Source organism: Poecilia reticulata, chromosome 9 (assembly GCF_904066995.2).
Source record: "Poecilia reticulata chromosome 9, P_reticulata-male-v2, whole genome shotgun sequence".
Lineage (NCBI taxonomy): Eukaryota > Metazoa > Chordata > Actinopteri > Cyprinodontiformes > Poeciliidae > Poecilia > Poecilia reticulata.
The window spans coordinates 19270549-19288422 of NC_088838.1; the positions used below are offsets into that span (position 1 = coordinate 19270549).

Consider the following 17874-nt stretch of genomic DNA (forward strand, 5'->3'; position numbering starts at 1 on the left):
TAGGTGTCAAACTCCAGTCCTGGAGGGCCACTGCCCTGCAACTTTCAGATGTGACTCTGCTGCACCACACATGAATAGAATAATTAGGCCATCAGCAAGGCTCTGGAGAACTTATCTACACAAGAAGGAGGTAATTAAGTCATTTCATTCCAGTGTTTTTGTACCTGTGGCACATCTAAAACCTGCAGGACAGTGGTCCCTGAGGACTGGAGTGTGACACCACGGCTTGATTCTCTTAATGCGGTACTGTAATTTGTATTAAATAACGATACATTAATATTAGACTGAAAAAAACCGAAGGGGCTTCATACGGGGTCTAATTTTTTCACAGAACTCGTACATTTACTGACTTTGAATAAAATATAATGCAAAGCCTAAATAACATCATCAAACGTCTTACGCGCGAGTTGTCCTGCAACTTTGTACCACGTGACCTGGTAGATGCTTTTGATTGGTTGTAACATTTGTTTGTGGAGCTCCGATTCCTTACGTTAAACAACGGCGCGGTGGATCACGTGACACATCTGCTGCTGCCTGCTGGCTGAGCGAAAGCGTGTTAGCAGGTAAAAGAAAGTCAGATTTGTTTAGCGAATTATTTTTAAAATCAGTTTAAAAATTAAAAATGATTTTTATTGTGTAATTTGGTTTTGTTTTATAGTCAGTGTTTGACGTTCTACGTGTGTAAACTCGACTTGAACTGGTTGTTCCGTGGTTTGCTAACACGCGAGGCTCTATCCAAACTGTGAACCATTGTATTGAATTTGGGGGAAAAGGCCTTTCACATGCCGGAGCTGATAGCATTTAGCCGCTCATTACTCTTATAGCTTCGTGGGCAACTTAAATTTCGACTGAGCCATTGCCATCCGCGGTCCCTGAAGTAAATTAAACGATATTTGGGTCCCGTAAGTACAATAATTTGAAGGAGACACGTCACTGTGTTGCTTTCGTTACAAGTGTTAGCTTGCTGCTAATGTTAGCTTTTCGCTCGGGTTTACACAAAGGGGTATGTCGTCGCTCTTGACGCGTCTGTTTGTTTTCCCCCCTGTCTGCCTTGGTGACTGTAAAACAAAAGCGTCGTTGTTTTATGACACGCGAACCAACCGTAAAATTACTGCGCTGGTTTTCTCCAAGCGGAGACTCGGGAATGGCGTAGGGACTGTTGATAGAACAAAGGCAAGTGGCTCGCTAGGCTACAGCTATCATGAACTCCACTGAACGTTGGCCTGTATTTTGACTTTCTGTTGTATTTTTTTATTTGAGCGCTTTTCAACGTCGGATAACTTCAGATATTTCTATGGTCGAAAGATAAAAAAAAAAAAAACAGCTCTTGGAATCGCTTTAAAGCGGACAATACACCCACCATATAACGTTTACGTGATTTTTGCCTTCCAACTTTCATCAGTGACTAGCCATCCCACTGTTATTTTTTTGTTTATTTTTGTAACGTCATTTGAAACCCGCAATTTCCTAACATTTTCGGGATCTTATGGTCTATTAAAAGGTGTGACGTAATCCTTGTTTTTGTGCTTTCAATTTCTACTGATTTTGGCCTACAAAGCAGTTCTCTGCTTTGCTTTTTAAAATCTATTTTCGTTTCTTTTGCGGTAAAGGTTTGTAGCTCATCAAAGGGAACGATATCTATGCCCTCCGACAAGAAACGCTGGTGAATACTGACGGTATTTTTGAGTGGGGAAAGGAGGGAGAGCTGTAAGATGACACCGGACAGTCCCCTCTTGGCTGGCTAAATTTAACAGTGGATGTGGGGGGCGACAGATACGGGGGTTATAGTCTTACATGGTATATAACCGTGTGTCAGTCTGCCTATATCAAGTGTACAGCTCTAGTATTGCGCATTTACCCAGAGCCATTTTTTTAAAGACACAGCTGTTCATTTCTACCTTTTCATAAACTCTCTTTTCAATTACCATATTTGTACTTTCTTTCCTTTCCCCTAGATTTTTTCTATTTTGTACATACACTTTTTTTGTATATACTGTATATGATGACTTCAGTGGTCAGCAATCCAGCCCGAGGGACTCGGGACAAGACGCTGCCCACAACCACCCAAACAACACAGCCACAGAAACAGATACAGGTGAGATATTGACTGCTTCTCTTTTCTTGAAATTATAATTGTATTTACTTCTAAAACTACATAAAAATTCACCAAACAAAATGGTTGATGACCAGAATCATCCAGGCTTTAGCTTATGGGCCCGAGTAGTGACCAGTCAGCCAAAAACTCTAATATCTGAACTGTCTCATTGCCATCAGGTCTGCTGACAACAACACTTTTGTGGATGCTGTTACTGGAAAAATATTTTAGAAAGGCTATCAGGGGACACATTGAGATTCAAGAAAGTATTTAAAATAAAACTTCATTTTACATCAGAGTTTCATTCAGGCAGCAAAACAAAAACTTTTTAAACAAATAAGATGGCTGAAATACAACAGTCACTTTAAAAAAAAAATCTTTTAAGCTTGTGAATTCTGCCTGTATGTAACATGCGGAATTAGGAAATATTTCCATCTTTTTGTTGATCTGAACTAAGGCCAGGGTCTACATTTTTCATGAAAATCACTGATTGTTGCTTATAAGTACTAATGTATCGGCTCAAATTGCCAATACTGGAAGGTAAGGATAGCTTAAAATGTGAACTTTGTAAGTATTTGGTCTTTGTTTTATGATGGTAAAACCTTGTTCACTTCTGGCTCTGATATAAACTTAAAACATGTTTGTTGCAGAAAGGCTTAAAATATTTCTTTGTGATTTCTCTTATTCCATTTGTCCTTCTTAAAGAGAAATTGAAACTGCATAAAATATGTATTGGCAGGTCAAAGCTTTTAGAAGCAGAGATCAAGAAATAACCACTAAACTAATCAGTGAACCACCACATAAGATAATTTTAACTGATTAAGACAAGAAGCCACATTTTGTTGTTGTCCTCGCTTAGCTCTGTTTGCTTCTCTTTTACAGGCCACAGCAGAGCAGATGCGTTTAGCGCAGGTGATCTACGACAATAATGATACTGACTTTGAAGACAAGGTCAAACAGGTATGTTCATGCACAGGTGGAAAATAAAACGTAATGTAGTCTAGATTCATACAGCTTCTTAATACAAATAACTTTGTTGTGGTTCATAATAAAACATAACAGCTTAATTCTGATTCCTTTACTTTCAGTTGATTGAGGTAACTGGGAAGACCCAAGATGAATGCGTAGTAGCCCTCCATGACTGCAATGAAGATGTAAACAGAGCCATCAATTTTCTGCTTGAGAGTCCCTCCGACACAGTAAGAGCACACACACAAACATGGATGTACAGAGATAAAAGTAATCACATTCTGACTAGCTTTTTTTTTTTACTACTATTGAGGGAAGGGGAGGAACTATGCTGCTTTTTTTGTTTGTTCTAATCACATAAGACAGTTTTTATTTTTGTTGTGTTTTAAAATTTTCCATACACCCTTTTATTTATTTATTTACCATATTTTCCCCACTATAAGGCGCACCGGATTATAAGGCGCACCTTCAATGAATGGCCTATTTTAAAACTGTTTTCATATATAAGGCGCACCGCATTATAAGGCACATCGAATAGACGCTTCAGTTTGGGTTGCCAATTTGTTTCATACTCTATTATTACACATCCACATTTGTAAAGAAGTGGTCCCAGAGTACTTTATATATATATATAGTAGTCTGCCCCAGTCATTGTTTCACTCACGGTGTTGGTGTTGCGATATTGTGCCCAACTGCTTTCTGGGTAACACAGATTAACCAACACGCTGCCCCGGCAGTCTCTGTCTCTTCCTTCGCCCCTCCCCCCCCTGGCTTTAAATGTATTATCAAACTTTATTAACAAACCAGCGTTCTGACAACTATCCCAGCATGCACAGCGCACTTCTTCTTTTATGGGGGGAAATGAAGTCGGCGGCTGCTTACCGTAGTTGCTAGATCCGTTGTGGCTCAATATTGGTCCATATATAAGGCGCACCGGGTTATAAGGCGCACTGTCGCCTTTTGAGGAAATTAAAGGTTTTAAGGTGCTCCTTATAGTGCGGAAAATACGGTACTTATTTATTTTTTAAGTCTCAGAACATATTCACTGGTAACCTGTTTCGAGGAGGGCCTTTTTCTTTGTTACACACTGAAGTCATATGCAGAGCAGCGAAAGAGAAGCTAGTGTCACTGGCGGAGTTGAGTGTGGACTTGGACAAAAATTGCAGCAAAAGACCCTTGAGGTGATTACCTAGAAAAAATGCCTAAAAGAGGCGCGGTTTCTGTTGTATGGAAGTACTTTGGCTGTAAAAGCTCACGTGTCATTGAAATAACAATAATATGCCATCTGTGTTGAAATAAAGAAGCACTCCCTACAGCAAAACAAGCATGCGGTGGGTTGAAATAATAATAATAATAAAAAATAATCACTTTTTACGTCACTGAAGATATGGTCTCATTAAGTGCTGTGGGAAAATGTTTGAGTTACGGCCAAAAGACTGGATAGCTGCTGTTTAATACCAAATTGGAAATATTATATATTTACACTACAACAGTCATGCCATGTGATTCATTAGTGAGACTGTCCTGAAAACTCACTTCTAGAAATACTGGCATTTTTTTAAGGATGTCAAAAATGTGATTAACACACATTTGCTTTAAAAGAAAAATGGAGTGACAATTGTTGAAAATGCCATGACATAAAATTTTGGTCATACCACGCACCTCTACAGTGTTCTTTGTAGCACCAACATTGATTTTGTTTGCTGTTCAGAACTCCTGGGAGACTGTAGGAAAGAAGCGTAGTATCGGGAAAGAGGGAGGAACCTCGGATTTAAAAGAAAGCCGGGAGAAGAAAGGAGAACGAGAGGCCAGCCGTGGACGTGGAGCGTCCAACAGGAGGGGCAGAGGCATCAGCCGGGGTCGTGAAGGTATGAAATGGTGTAATGCTGAATAATGTAGACTGTGTGTGTGTGCGCGCAGTTTTCAAATGTATTTATTTTTGTTCTGGTTGAATCATAGGTCGTTCAGAGGAGAACGGGTTTGAGGTGACTCCTGGAGAGAGAGGGTCTGACCGTGGGCGCAGGGGGCGAGGCAGAGGTGCACACTAGAATAAAACCCTCTTACTAAATGCAGACAAATCCAGAGTTTGTTTACTTTTACCAAACTTACTGGACAGACGACCCTGATTTATTGTGTTCTTAGTGGTCAAAAATTGTTGGGTGATTTCTTTTTATTTGTTTTTTGTTCTTATTATATTTGTTCATAAAGACTTTAATCAGAAATTAAGGTTGAAGGGTTCCAATTAGCTCCTATCTATTTTCCCTTCAGGAGTCGGGGGCCGTGGGAGAGGAAGAGGAACTGTTGGAAACAGGTTCTCTTCACAAGGAATGGGGTAATAATATTTACTTAAATCCTGTTCAATTGTTATCAGTATCAAATGATAAAACATTGAGTTAAATCTTAAGCTCTGTTAAAACATGTACACCTAGGGCACTGGGTGGCTCAATTCTTAAAGCGTGGGCACCATTTGCAGAGGCTGTGGTTCTTGATGTGGTGTAATTTTGGGGCATTTGCTTCATGCCCTTATCTCTGCTCCCTATCTCCTGTCAATTTACTGTTCAAGAAAGAGGAAAAATCCAAACAAACAAAAAATGCACACCCTATTTGCAGGAACAAGATCTTGTATTTTAATATTAGTTTCTGAGTAATTTACTTTTTACTTCTTCCAGCACTTTTAATCCTGCTGACTACACCTCAAACTCCAGAGCCAACCAGGACAGATTGGAGGGCAATGAAACTACTGAGGGAACTGGTAAATAAGATGATAGAAACTAAGCTTCCACATTATGAAGTCAGATTTTGCTCATGTTTTTACAATAGCTGTATCCTTTGTTTGGTGATACCAGTCCATTCATTAGTAGCACAGTCTCGCTGCTTTTGAGATTCATACTACAAGACATAAATTTACTACTGCGGTGTAGCATTGTAATCCTTCAGAGCCACTGTCTTCAGAGTTTAGAGGCCTTCTTGTTTACAGACACTTGATGAATGGATCACTACCAGGACTCTGCAGGATTTGATGAAATGCTAAGAGTGTGATTCAGACATTTGATTCAGGTGGAACAAGGATACCTCTAAAAACATCAAGACTTTGCCTCTTGTGGACTGGAGTTGGAGATATAGCTCAGGGTGAAATTAAAACTATTTGAAGAGTTGAAGGAAAGTTAAAAACAATAACTTGACAGCTTTTGCTCTCTCTCTGTCAGGAACATGGCGCGGCAACAATCTGGAAGACTGGAATTCAGAAGAATGGAGCGAGGATGTAAGACATAACAGTTTAAATATGAGATGAATTATCAATACTATATACAGTACTATTGCAATTTTATGCACTTGTTGCCATGTCCATCATGTGTTGTCATATTTACAACAGCATCATTTCTCAGTTACTGTCACTGCGCAACATATGGGGGATGAACAGAAATCTAAGTCCACAAAACCTTGAATTATCTGCTTTGACTGAAATATAAATGCACTTTATAGGGGTATATTTTGAGTCAATATTGTAATCATTGATACTCAAAATCTGTTTTTAAGAAGCAAGAGCATGTTTACACCCTACTGGCTTCAATTTTATACCTGTTAACTTTTTTTTTATGTACTTAAACCATGTTGTATGACTGTATTTATTGTTTGGCAGTGGAGTATTTTCATTAGTATTGGAGAAAGTGGTCTAACCTGACATAGTTTCATTAAATTCTAAATATGAGGATTGTTTTGGTCCAGTTGCTGAATATTAGTGGGATACACAAGGATCACACATATAACTCAGTTTTCTTGCAGTAAACTGAGTAGAATGTTGAGAATCATTTCTAATCTTTGGCCATCAAAGCTGGTACAAGCTGGTACAAACTCTCTCTGGGGGTTACGGGCCCTGGTTTAGACAGCACCATTTGTAATGCAAAAACCTGGTATGAAACAACCACATTGCCAAGACGCAAAACAGCTCAGGGGCTAAATGACATGCAAGCATCTTGGTAAATAATGGTAACTGCTTATTCATGGAAATGAAGGTAGCACTTGATACAAGGTTGGAAAGAAGTTGCATTTGACCTACAGTGTCAGCCATACGCAGAGATAATCTTATGACTGTATTTATACTCTATCACAGTTGTCTGAGACCAAAGTGTTCACTGCCTCTTCTGCTCCAGCTAACCACATCACACCTGGACACAAGTAAGTCCAACCTTAAACGTCTTTATAAAACGGGCTTTAAAAATCCCAATCTTCTTAATACTCATCTTCTGAAAACAAATCTCTTCTCTACTTCTGTTCTTGTCCTGTATCTGCTCAGTGTGGACCTGGCTAGCATACTGCCTAAGACTGGAGTGACTGTGGGAGGTTCTGTGGACTCTGACTTGGGAGCAATCGTTGATGGTCCTTCAGCAGAGGATTTGGGCCAAAGCCTGGTTTTCACCAACTCCCACCACAATGGACGGACTGCAACACACAGCTACGCACATGCCACCGCCAACAGCTACGCTCATGCTGCCTCTGCTAGCACCACCTATGCACATGCTGCACTGGTATTTCTTCCCACACACACTCGCACCTGTTGGAGAACCCGTATTTTATAAATATTACTAGTCTGTGGTATTGTTGAAGTAATTTTGCCTGGTCTGTTATGCTCCCAGTCTTCAGTCATAGGTTCTGGTTTTGGGTCCCTGAATGCACCTAAGCAGGCACCAGGTCCAGACATTTGCATGTCTGAGCCACTCAACGGGCCTCGATTGCCTCAGAGAACCAGTCAGATGTTGGCAACAAGCGGCGGCGTCTCCAGAGACCCAGGACAACCTCCGATGCAGAGTCCAGCTCCTGCAGCTTCACCTACTGCAGATACCAAGGCACAGAGGGTTGAAAATGGCCCTATTGGAACCCAAAACTGTAAGTTGATCTTAAATTAGGACTTGGGTGCTCTAAATTAACCATATATTTGCAGCTACAATGGCATTTGTTTGTGTTCTCTGAAGTGGAAATGAAGCATCAGCCAGAACCATCTGCAGTGCTCAGCCAGCTTGCTCAAAGGCAGCAGCAGTCCTCCATACTGCCCACCACAGAGCCTCTGGGCTTGTCTCAGCCACACGCTCCACAGGCCCCCACACCACCAGGTACAGCCACAGCTCAACACACTATTAAATACATTTAATCTTCATGATAATGAGTCTAATATGTAAAATGTTACATGGTGTCTTCTGTTTAAAACAGAACTGTAACAATATTCACTATAAATGCTTTTTTGTAGTTATTTCCTTACATTTTATTTGACAAGATTAGATTATTAATAAAGAATAACCATAAACTGGTGGGGTATTTTTTAAAAATGTTAGCTACTTAACAAAGATGATGAGTGGCAGCAAACTTCAGTTTTAAAACAGTCGTCCTTCAGTCAGTGCTGAAGGACGTTGACTGCTCCAAGCAAAGGAGCTTAATGAAGCTCCTTTACTTACCCCACTATGACATTTTTGTGACAGGAATTATTTCTAAACTGTTAGTTTATTATTCTTTCATCTTGCTGATTAGTGGTGTGTAGAAACACGCGAGTGTAGCTTTTAATTAAAAGGATTATAAACAGCAGGAATGATGCAATGAATAAATGGCCAACTGATCTATGGAATGTTTACAATTTTTTGTATATTTTTCCAGATACTAATGTATACAGTATTGCAAACAGTCTCAGTCTCTTTATAAGGAGATTATGGCAGTGTTGTGTTTCACAATGTCGTCTTTTGAAACTTGCATGATCCTGATCCTGATCCTGTAGGTTTGTTATTGTATGCAAAAACATTGTTTTGAATTTCAGGTCAGGAGTCTTCTGGCCTCCCTGTAAGAGATGGATCTTCTCCAGGAAGTAAGCAGTCAGGCCTGGATCTTTCGATCTCTGATCCTCCTCAGCGACAGTTAAAGACCCAGCGACGCAGAGCTCCTCTTCCATCGAAGGTAAAATATCAGAGCTCCTAAGAACATAAAATGTACAATACAATCCCTGCATAGATGATGGGAATGTTACTCGTAAGACATCAACTTATATTTTATAAAGAGTTTTAAACTTTGAAACCACTTTATATCAAGTTGAAGTGCTACTTCAGATTGCATTTCAGTTTTGGGGTGGTTATTTTTTTGACCCCTTTTGTAAATAAGTACACAGTGATTTATATCAGTGATTGCTTTCTTTTTCTACAACACGCATTCTTTCTGTCTCAGATTCCATCGTCAGCGGTGGAAATGCCAGGCTCAGCCGACATCTCTGGTCTGAATGTTCAGTTTGGAGCTCTTGACTTCAGCTCTGAAGCTGGAAGTGTAACAGCAGACTTTCAGACCGAGTTGGCCCGAGAACATTCATCCACCCTGGTTCAGACCACCATGCCTGCTCCTGCAGCTGTTCCCACACAGCAGGCACAGAACAGCATGTTCCCCAAGTCAGGATCTGTGAGGTATGTGGCTATTAAAAGGAAACAGTGTTCATACAAAAGGATGGAGGCCCAATGATAAATTGGTATTTTATTATACTTTTATCTTCTTTTTTTTCCTCTCAAGAAAATAAAATGTTGTATAAAGCAGGACACATACATAAAATTCTAAAAGAAATTAAATTTAACTCAATTATGGCAGTCCAGTGAGTTCTGTATAATTCCATCTTTTGTATTAAAGATTCCACATGGGTGTCATGAATCTATTTCATGGTAAGTCTGTTGACATTTGCTTCAGATGATGGCAAGATTTTTTTTTTCATTCTCCTGTCAAAATAGGTCTTCCCAGGTTACACACTGACATTCAATTTCCTATATAAGCTACAACATAATGAGCATAGTGTCCATAGTTTTAAACTAGTGCATATCTAACAGTTTTTGAAAAGAAGTCTAACTTTTTTTAAAATGCAAGGAATTTTGTTTTTCTTTCTCCATTCTATGTACATTTTTGTACTATTTCTAGTCTTTGTCTGGGGGTTGTTTTGCCTTCACACTATCTCCTTTAGTTTAAATTTCATTTTAGTTGAGTAAAATATCTAACCATGTTTTCCTTCATCCCCTGCAGTAGTTAATTCATTCAGTTGTGATCTGCAAATGCTTGACCAAACTTGCACTTTCTCTTCTTTGCCTCTTGGTGTCAATTTCATGTTCTTATCTTTTGTTTTCGTTCTTAACCTGCCTCCTCTTGTTTCTTCATTTATTTACTTCCTTCCCCCTTTTTGAAAGTTCAAGCACTTCAGAAGTATTTATAGTAAAGTTTGGAATTTACTATTTCATAATGGAGGAAATGGAAAAACCTGTAAGAACCATGTACTCTAGCAGAATGCAGCAACTGGCAGTTGAGGAGCATCACAGCTCTAGTTAATGCATTATGCAGCCTATGAAAAACTCCACACCCTTTGACACTTCCCAGAGACACTAGAGACGCACAGGAAGGACTTTAATCTTTATGGACAATATGGCAGAAGATGGATCCGTTTAAAAACTTTTTTTTCTTTCCAGAAACCTAATATACCACATCTGTGTTTAACTAAACTTGCTGTATTGACAATAAACCAATTTGGTTACATGTTGACATAGTTTTAAGCCAAACACCATAATGCCCTTGTAAAACATTTCCACAATTCTTTTCAATACCTGCATAATTAAACTATTGCTGTATAAACAGCACTTTTCAATATTTTTTTCAAATATTTCCCCGTTCCCCCCCCCCTCCCTCCCTTTGAACAGTGACCACATGAGCAGCTTACCCTCAGCTGTATCAGATGCCAGCTTTCCTTCCCCATCTCTGGGCCTACCTGGTGCTACTCCCTCCCCGTCACTCGGTCTCCCCAGTGCAGCAGCGCCACCATCCTCTTCAGTTCCTACTCCAACCAGTCAAGTAGACAACAGCAGCTCGAGAACGCTGCCTCCTCATCTTGGCTTCTCGCAGAGCAAAGATGTCTCATCTGGTGTTGTTGCTCCTCTGACGGCAAGTACAAACAACTTGGTCCCGTTTTGTTCCTGAAGGCTTAATGTGGCCGTGGCCTGATAAATTTTAAGACAAAATGCGCTCTTTCTGTTACAGAATGGCTACAGTGCTATGAAGACACAGAGCACACAGGAAAGTAAGTACACCCACTATTAAAATATTTTTTGTCTTCAACACACAAAATAAATTTCTCGTCTTCTTTAAACCAGGCTCTACGTCGTCTAGAACTGTGAAAACAGAATCTCCTGTTATGACCAGTGAGGGTGGATCTGGACACCATATTCCTTCTCCTGTAGTTACCCCATCACACTCAGCCCCCATCTCATCACTCAGCAGGTAATGGCTGGCTCACTCATACTGACATTTAACATGGAGATAATGATGGTTTCAAGCACATATCCTAATCCTGTAATGTGGAGAAAACAAATCTCTGAATCTCCTAGCTTCTAAGACTCATTTTCCTTTAAAGCTCAAACTTTCATTTGCATCAAGTTAATGGATGTATTCTCTTTGCAGTCACATGAGCAGTGCTCACTCATCTGGATCAGCCCTTGTCACAAGTTCCATCACTGTAAGTTTATAAGCATCTAATGCAGAGATTATGCTTCCAATTCCTTTTAGTCCTGAATTTCTCACACTTGATCTGGTTATTTCTTTCTCGACCAGATGACCAATGAGGAAAGCGGCAGCAGCAACCTTCATGCCTTTTCATCATCCTCCAGCCAAGCTGTCCCTCCTAATGCATCCACGATTGTCAGCACTTCATCCTCCAATGGTCTTCATCAATCAGCAGGACCAGGACTGAGTCAGAATGGCACAAACGCCACAATCTCAGCTGCAGGCAGCCGCACAGCACCACAACTCACCACCACTTCTGGTAAGTTATTTTTATCTAGACACATGAGTCAACTTGCTTCAGGTTTTCCAATTAGCTGCCTGATTTATGTCACTTCATTTGTTTATGAAAGAGAAGGTCATGTGGGTTTCTGCTCTTCCTCCCCTACAGGTAAGGCTCCTCCTAATTTGGCCCAAGGTGTGCCGCCGCTACTGGCTAACCAGTACATTATGGGTCCTGGTGGCTTGCTGCCTGCTTACCCGGTAACTTTCTTTTCCCAATTTATATTTCATTAATTTTGTCTTCATTCTCTTAAATGTCATTTTTTTTACAAGCGGAGACTTGAATGAATTTCTGCGTCATTCCTGAGGATTTTCTAAATATTTCACCATGACACAAGGTGATAATTTATTCTTTCTTTTCGAACAGCAGATCTATGGATATGAAGACTTGCAAATGCTGCAGTCTCGACTGCCTTTGGTGAGTCTTTTTCTCATGCTGCTCCAATATAAGCGAAATGGATTCACATCCATAACGTCAGATCCCCGATGGTCTTGCATCACAGTTTAAAAATTAAACCACTTATCTCAGCTTTTAAACAGCTTTTTCTTCAGATTTTGCTGTTTTTATGACTGTTAAACTTTTGGTTTTTCTTGGTCACTTTCTGATTTTGATCTCCATGTTAGTTCTTTGCCAACTCGGCTTGCTTTACCTCCTTAGCTTCGCAAACTACATAGCTAGATGATTTTTTCCCCCCTTTTCTTTCTTAACTTGGTAACACAAAAGATGCGTCATTTGAAAAAAAAATTAGGTTAATGTTTTTAAACACTACTGACTTCACCGTTTCTATTAATGCTCAAGGTCTTGTTCAATTTATTTCTTTTTCTCTTTCGCACAACCATACACATCAGTGCAGTTTCCCTTGGGTTAAACAACTCTTAAGTTTAGCATGTGATTGTATAATTATTCATTGAATAGGTTCCTTTTTTCACATCATCTTTAACCCCTTGATTTATTATATATGTATATTTTTTTTTTTATCAGGACTACTACGGTGTAACATTCCCTGGCGCTACAGCTCCAATCCCTGGAAGAGAGAGCCTGGCTAATAATCCATATTCTGGTAACTAAAAAATGGTTTACTTTGATTATTAATGCAGAATAACTAACACCACTTTCCCCCAAATGTACATGTATGAATATTCCCCCTGATCTGTATGTTTGAACCATAAGTCGACATAATTTGAGAGCATGATGGCCACTAAGGCTTTTTACATGCGTAGAGAGCCTTTATAAAGACGAATATCTCTGCCACATTGCTTTAAGAAATATTGTATACACAGTAAGGTTTTTTTTTTTTTAAAGCTTTCATTCAGAAAAACCTGCACAAATACACAAGAGTGTTGGTTTTTAAACATGACAAAAGCACAGTGGGCAGTGTAGCATAAAGCTAAAGCCTTAGTCAGCCAATCGGAATACTTCCTCACAAATATTCCAGTGATGCAATTAATGATTTTCTGTGTGTTTATGTTTGCAGGTGAGGCAACAAAGTTTGGCAGGAATGACTCTTCTTCCCCAGCTCCCCCAACTAGCCTGGCTACTGCTGGGGTCCAGCCTCAGACCCAGCAGACCCAGCAGACAGGGACTCAAGGACAGGGTCAGAACCAGGGTCAGCAGGCACAGAACCAGGCCTTTCTCAACCCGCCTCTGCCACCTGGCTACGGATACACTGGTAAAGAAAACCAGAACCTGCAGATGGATTATGTTAATCATTGGCAAGATGTCTATTATATGTAAAGCAGCTATCTACAGGTCCTCTCCCTTTTACCTTTAAGGCTTTGCAAACGTAACACTGAGGCACTGAGTTCTGCATGAACTTTTCATTTTCTGATTGGTTAAATGAAATTGATGAAACAACTTGATTTTAAATATGTATTTTTCTTCCTTGCTTCTTAAGGTTTCCTGAATGAACATTGACTACCTAAGTTGGCACTACACAATAAAATCATTTTCATAGTTTACTTTATTAGCGTTTGATTTAAGTCCTTCAGGGTGTGAAAGGTACCTATTCTAGTTAACTAATTGTTACTCTAACATTTACACAAGGCACAAATAACCTTTTTCCTGGTAAAATTCAGAAAAAAGATTGGAGACAGTTTTACCGTATTAGTTCAGTTGAGATTGTGCCAAGCTTTGATTTTCCCCCCTCTGCTCTCTCTCAGGTCTGCCATACTACGCTGGCATGCCTGGCGTTCCTTCAGCCTTCCAGTACGGCCCCACAGTGTTTGTGCCTCCAGCGTCTGCCAAGCAGCCTGCGATGGGCCTGGCCAACCCCTCCAGTCAGTACCACCAACAGCATCAGCCAAGTTACGGGCAGCACGCCTACGGTGCAGGTGGGACATTACTACGCTCGCTCATCTTTTAATGAAACTGTGTTGCACATAGTTTGTACAAAGCAAATACTCCCAAGATTGGTGACGTCAGACTCTAGTTATGTGGCTAAAAGCTGCTCCCATGTCTAGAGGAACGAGGACATCTTGCTGCATGTGTGTGGCTTGTTTATTTGCCTGCTTGCTTAGCTGAAAGCCACTCCTGAAGTTGAACATATAGTCACACTTTCCATCACTGTCAGGTTGCCGTATCTCTCTGACCTGCTCCAATCCCTTCTTCTCCACCTATCCATTTCCCTCTTCATAAATTTCATTGCTCATCTCCCTTCTGATTCCCCACCCCCCTCTTTCTGTCCTGTGCTGTTCCTCGTCCTTCAGCTTTTGATGACCTGTCTCAAGCCCACGGTGGGGATTACAATAAGACAGGGTATGGAGGCTCTGCCCAGTCACAGGCCAAATCAGCAGGCAGCGGCCCAGGGAAAGGTACAAACAACACATGTGCATCCTGAAACATTGTTCATTTACTCCAGTGGAAACATGGAAATCTATCCACATGGGCTACAGCAGCTCATTGCAGAGTGGTGAAAAAGTGAGACAATGTGCCGCTGCACCTCCTCACCTAATCTGCTTCTTCCTGCGGGCTGGCATCTGGAATACTAACATGGAAACAGAAATTCAAGATTTACTGCTAAACAGCAAAGAGATTGGTTTAAAGCGTTTGCCAATTCTTGTTTTTCACTGCCGGTTCAAGTATCTTTTATTAAAATATTTCTTCATTTCTTTTTCTCTCATTTCTCAGCACCAGGATTGTCTGGATCAGGAACGGCTGGAGTTCCTGATATGGGAGGTTCCATATACAGCAAAACACAGGCATGTTTCTCATGTTTGTGTGATTAATGTTTAATATCTTTTGGTGATGTGTTTGCTAGAAGTTTGGAGTATATATGGGTTTCAGCACTATGATGGGGAGGCGCCTCTGTTTTATCTTAAAGGAGTTTAATCATTTATTTGTTTACAAGCTTCTCCATCCAAGGAGTTAAATATTAGGGAAAACCAAATATAACCATAAGTGATATTATGTATATATTTAACAACATTCTATGGGTGAAAGAAGTAATTTTAGAATACCTTAAATATAGAATAAATAAAAACAAGTGTGTACATCTGTTAATCTGTTAACGGATCAATAAATGAGTCCAGAGCAAACTTAAAGCCTCTTCCAGTTGGGCATTTGTATAGTCTGACTGCAGACAGGCATGATTGTTGATAAATGAGTGACACCAGACTTGCGGGTTCTCATGAAGTAATTGAAACTCTTTTGTCTCTCAGTCGTTTGATAAGCAAGGCTTCCACACCGGGACGCCACCTCCCTTCAGTCTGCCTTCTGCTCTGGGAGGTGCCAGCCCCATGAACCCTGGTGGAGCGCCTGGCTATGCTCCTGGCCCCTTCCTGCACATCCTGCCTCCACACCAACAACCCCACTCCCAGCTGCTGCACCATCACCTAACACAAGATGGACAGGTAAGCAAAGGCCAAACCTTCTGTCAACACACCTCTAAAATTGTACGTCTATAGCAAACGTGTGGGAAAATTTCTATGGCAGATGCGAGATGAAATCTCATCTGAACGATACTTTGTTTCATTGCAGGGTGGACCAGGTCAGCGAAATCAGTCCAGCAGTATGCAGCAGAAAACCCAAGGCAGCAAGTCCAGCTATGGCAGCTCTCCCTACTGGGCAAACTGAGGAATGCGTCCCTTTCACTTCTCCCCCAAAAGGCTGTGTGGTTGCATGAGAGCGTGTGTGTAAAGTTAGAACAAAACAAATGGAAAACATAAAAAATAGCAACAAAAAAAAACAAAACAGGCACACTACCCTTACAATGAGCATTATGCTCTCCCCACCTCCCCAAGTCCTCATAAGTCTTTTGGGTTCTCTCTTCCCCCTTCTTTTCAAAATTGGTTGTACATGTAAGATATTTATGTATGTATTTATATATAAATATATATATACTGTATATGTAATAGTAGAACATAAAGTGGTTGCCGCATTTTATTTTTGAAGGACTTTTTGTTTACTTTTTTCAAAACTGCAGGAAAAATTGTTACATTTAATATGAGAGTGAAGATAAATGATCCGATCCTCCTGAAGAAACAAAAAGGAAAAGGAGAGCGCAGTAGCACTGATCACATATGAGGACATTTCAGATGGGGGTGGGGTTTATAATGACTAACTGCATCTGTCTTTTTTTTTTTTTCCCCCTTTTTTATACTTGCCTTCCTGTATTGCTTAATTCATCCTCTTTAAATTTCTTTCATATCTTTTCCCTCCGTCTAGCTCCCTCCCCTGGAAGCTGCCTTCCCACCCTGTGTCCATACCTCCCCTTTTTAAAAATTACATACCAGACCTGTCCAACCAAATTTTATATTTTAATTTAATTTTAACCCTTATTTCTCTCTAAATAAAGTTCTGAGCAGTTGGAGCTCCAACTTCTGTCTCGTTTTTTCATCTCTATGGGTGCCAGTTTTTACACTGGCTATATTTCAGATGTTTCGTTTTTTTTTTTTTTTTTGTTAAAGTTCAACTTGGTTATAAATATTTGGTAATGAGACATTTTCTTGGCTCTTTTAGTAGGACGTTGTTCCGTGGAGATGAGGTGCAGTGTAGTGAGATCCTGTGAATGGATTTAATAGAAATCTGTAAAATTGAGGTACAGAAGCGGATATGGATCGTAAGTGGCATACATTACATTTCCGGACCTTCAGTAATGAGAATCAAAAGGTTACATTTTTTGTTTTAGAACAGTAAGGATGTGCTAAGTCAGATTTTTTTCACTTAAATATTTACTTTACAATAATTTAAAGAATTTGTGCAGAATGATAGACCAACTATTTTTTTATTTTTTAACTAAGCTGCTTTAAATATGTGGTTAACGGACTTGGTACTTGCTCACACTCCCAAAGGTAATAAACTCTAATTCAGTGACTAGTATTTCTGTGCTTGAGTGACTAGCAAACTCGCCTGACCAGAACTCCATATGAAAGGTAAGACTGCCATCAGATAAATGTTTGTTGCATCTCAGCAGCACTGATGTAGTCAGTTACGCAAAAGGAGATCCAACCAAGTACTGGCAGCATAGAAGTGAACATATTTTTCAGAAGCCTGACGCTTCTTGAAAAATTTACTTTTTATTGAGCTTATAAAAAATTTCTTACATCCTGAATTCTGTTTTCTTTCTAAGCCATAGTCGTCACTATAAGAAATTAAGGCTCAAGTATAATAAATTGTGAATTTTTTTATTCTTTTAAATGCAACAGGATTCATAAATCCTTTTTGCACTGCATGGGAAAAGCACAACTGGAGACTGCGACAGTACGATTCAAACACATAACATGCGTTCTTAGTGGTGCAAGTCTCACTAAATACCAGTAGATGGCAGTATATAGCTCCTAAGAAACTTCAGATTTGTACATGAACTCAGGTCTGCCACTGCTGACAATTTATATGAATTGTAACGAAGCGGGGCAACTTTTTTGGTCTTGCATCCGAACTAAACAGTATGTGGACAGCGTAACTAGCCTTTATAAACTATAGAATGTGGTGAACTAGAAAAATTGTAAGAAGAAAAGACATTTGATGTGGAATAAAA

At 39.9% G+C, this 17874-nt stretch overlaps 1 protein-coding gene across 3 annotated transcripts; it reads left to right on the forward strand.

Annotated features, from left to right (window-relative positions):
- Positions 1-458: 458 nt before the first annotated feature.
- Positions 459-16714, forward strand: LOC103470245 (ubiquitin-associated protein 2-like). Of its 3 annotated transcripts, none has more exons than XM_008418536.2 (29): positions 459-563; positions 1956-2095; positions 2978-3055; positions 3184-3294; positions 4776-4932; positions 5024-5101; positions 5333-5396; positions 5734-5816; positions 6271-6326; positions 7176-7240; positions 7359-7590; positions 7699-7948; positions 8035-8172; positions 8865-9001; positions 9266-9495; positions 10762-11002; positions 11099-11138; positions 11212-11338; positions 11519-11573; positions 11669-11879; positions 12009-12100; positions 12267-12317; positions 12882-12960; positions 13375-13569; positions 14060-14230; positions 14606-14710; positions 15027-15097; positions 15557-15748; positions 15876-16714. In XM_008418536.2, exons 2-29 carry the CDS (start codon positions 2000-2002, stop codon positions 15969-15971), a joined length of 3501 nt encoding a protein of 1166 aa, XP_008416758.1. In that variant the 5' UTR covers positions 459-563; positions 1956-1999; the 3' UTR covers positions 15972-16714. The 3 variants fall into 3 exon arrangements, with proteins under 3 accessions (XP_008416758.1, XP_008416759.1, XP_017162366.1); XM_008418537.2 differs by having other exon boundaries at positions 12270-12317; XM_017306877.2 differs by lacking the exon at positions 14606-14710.
- Positions 16715-17874: the final 1160 nt, after the last annotated feature.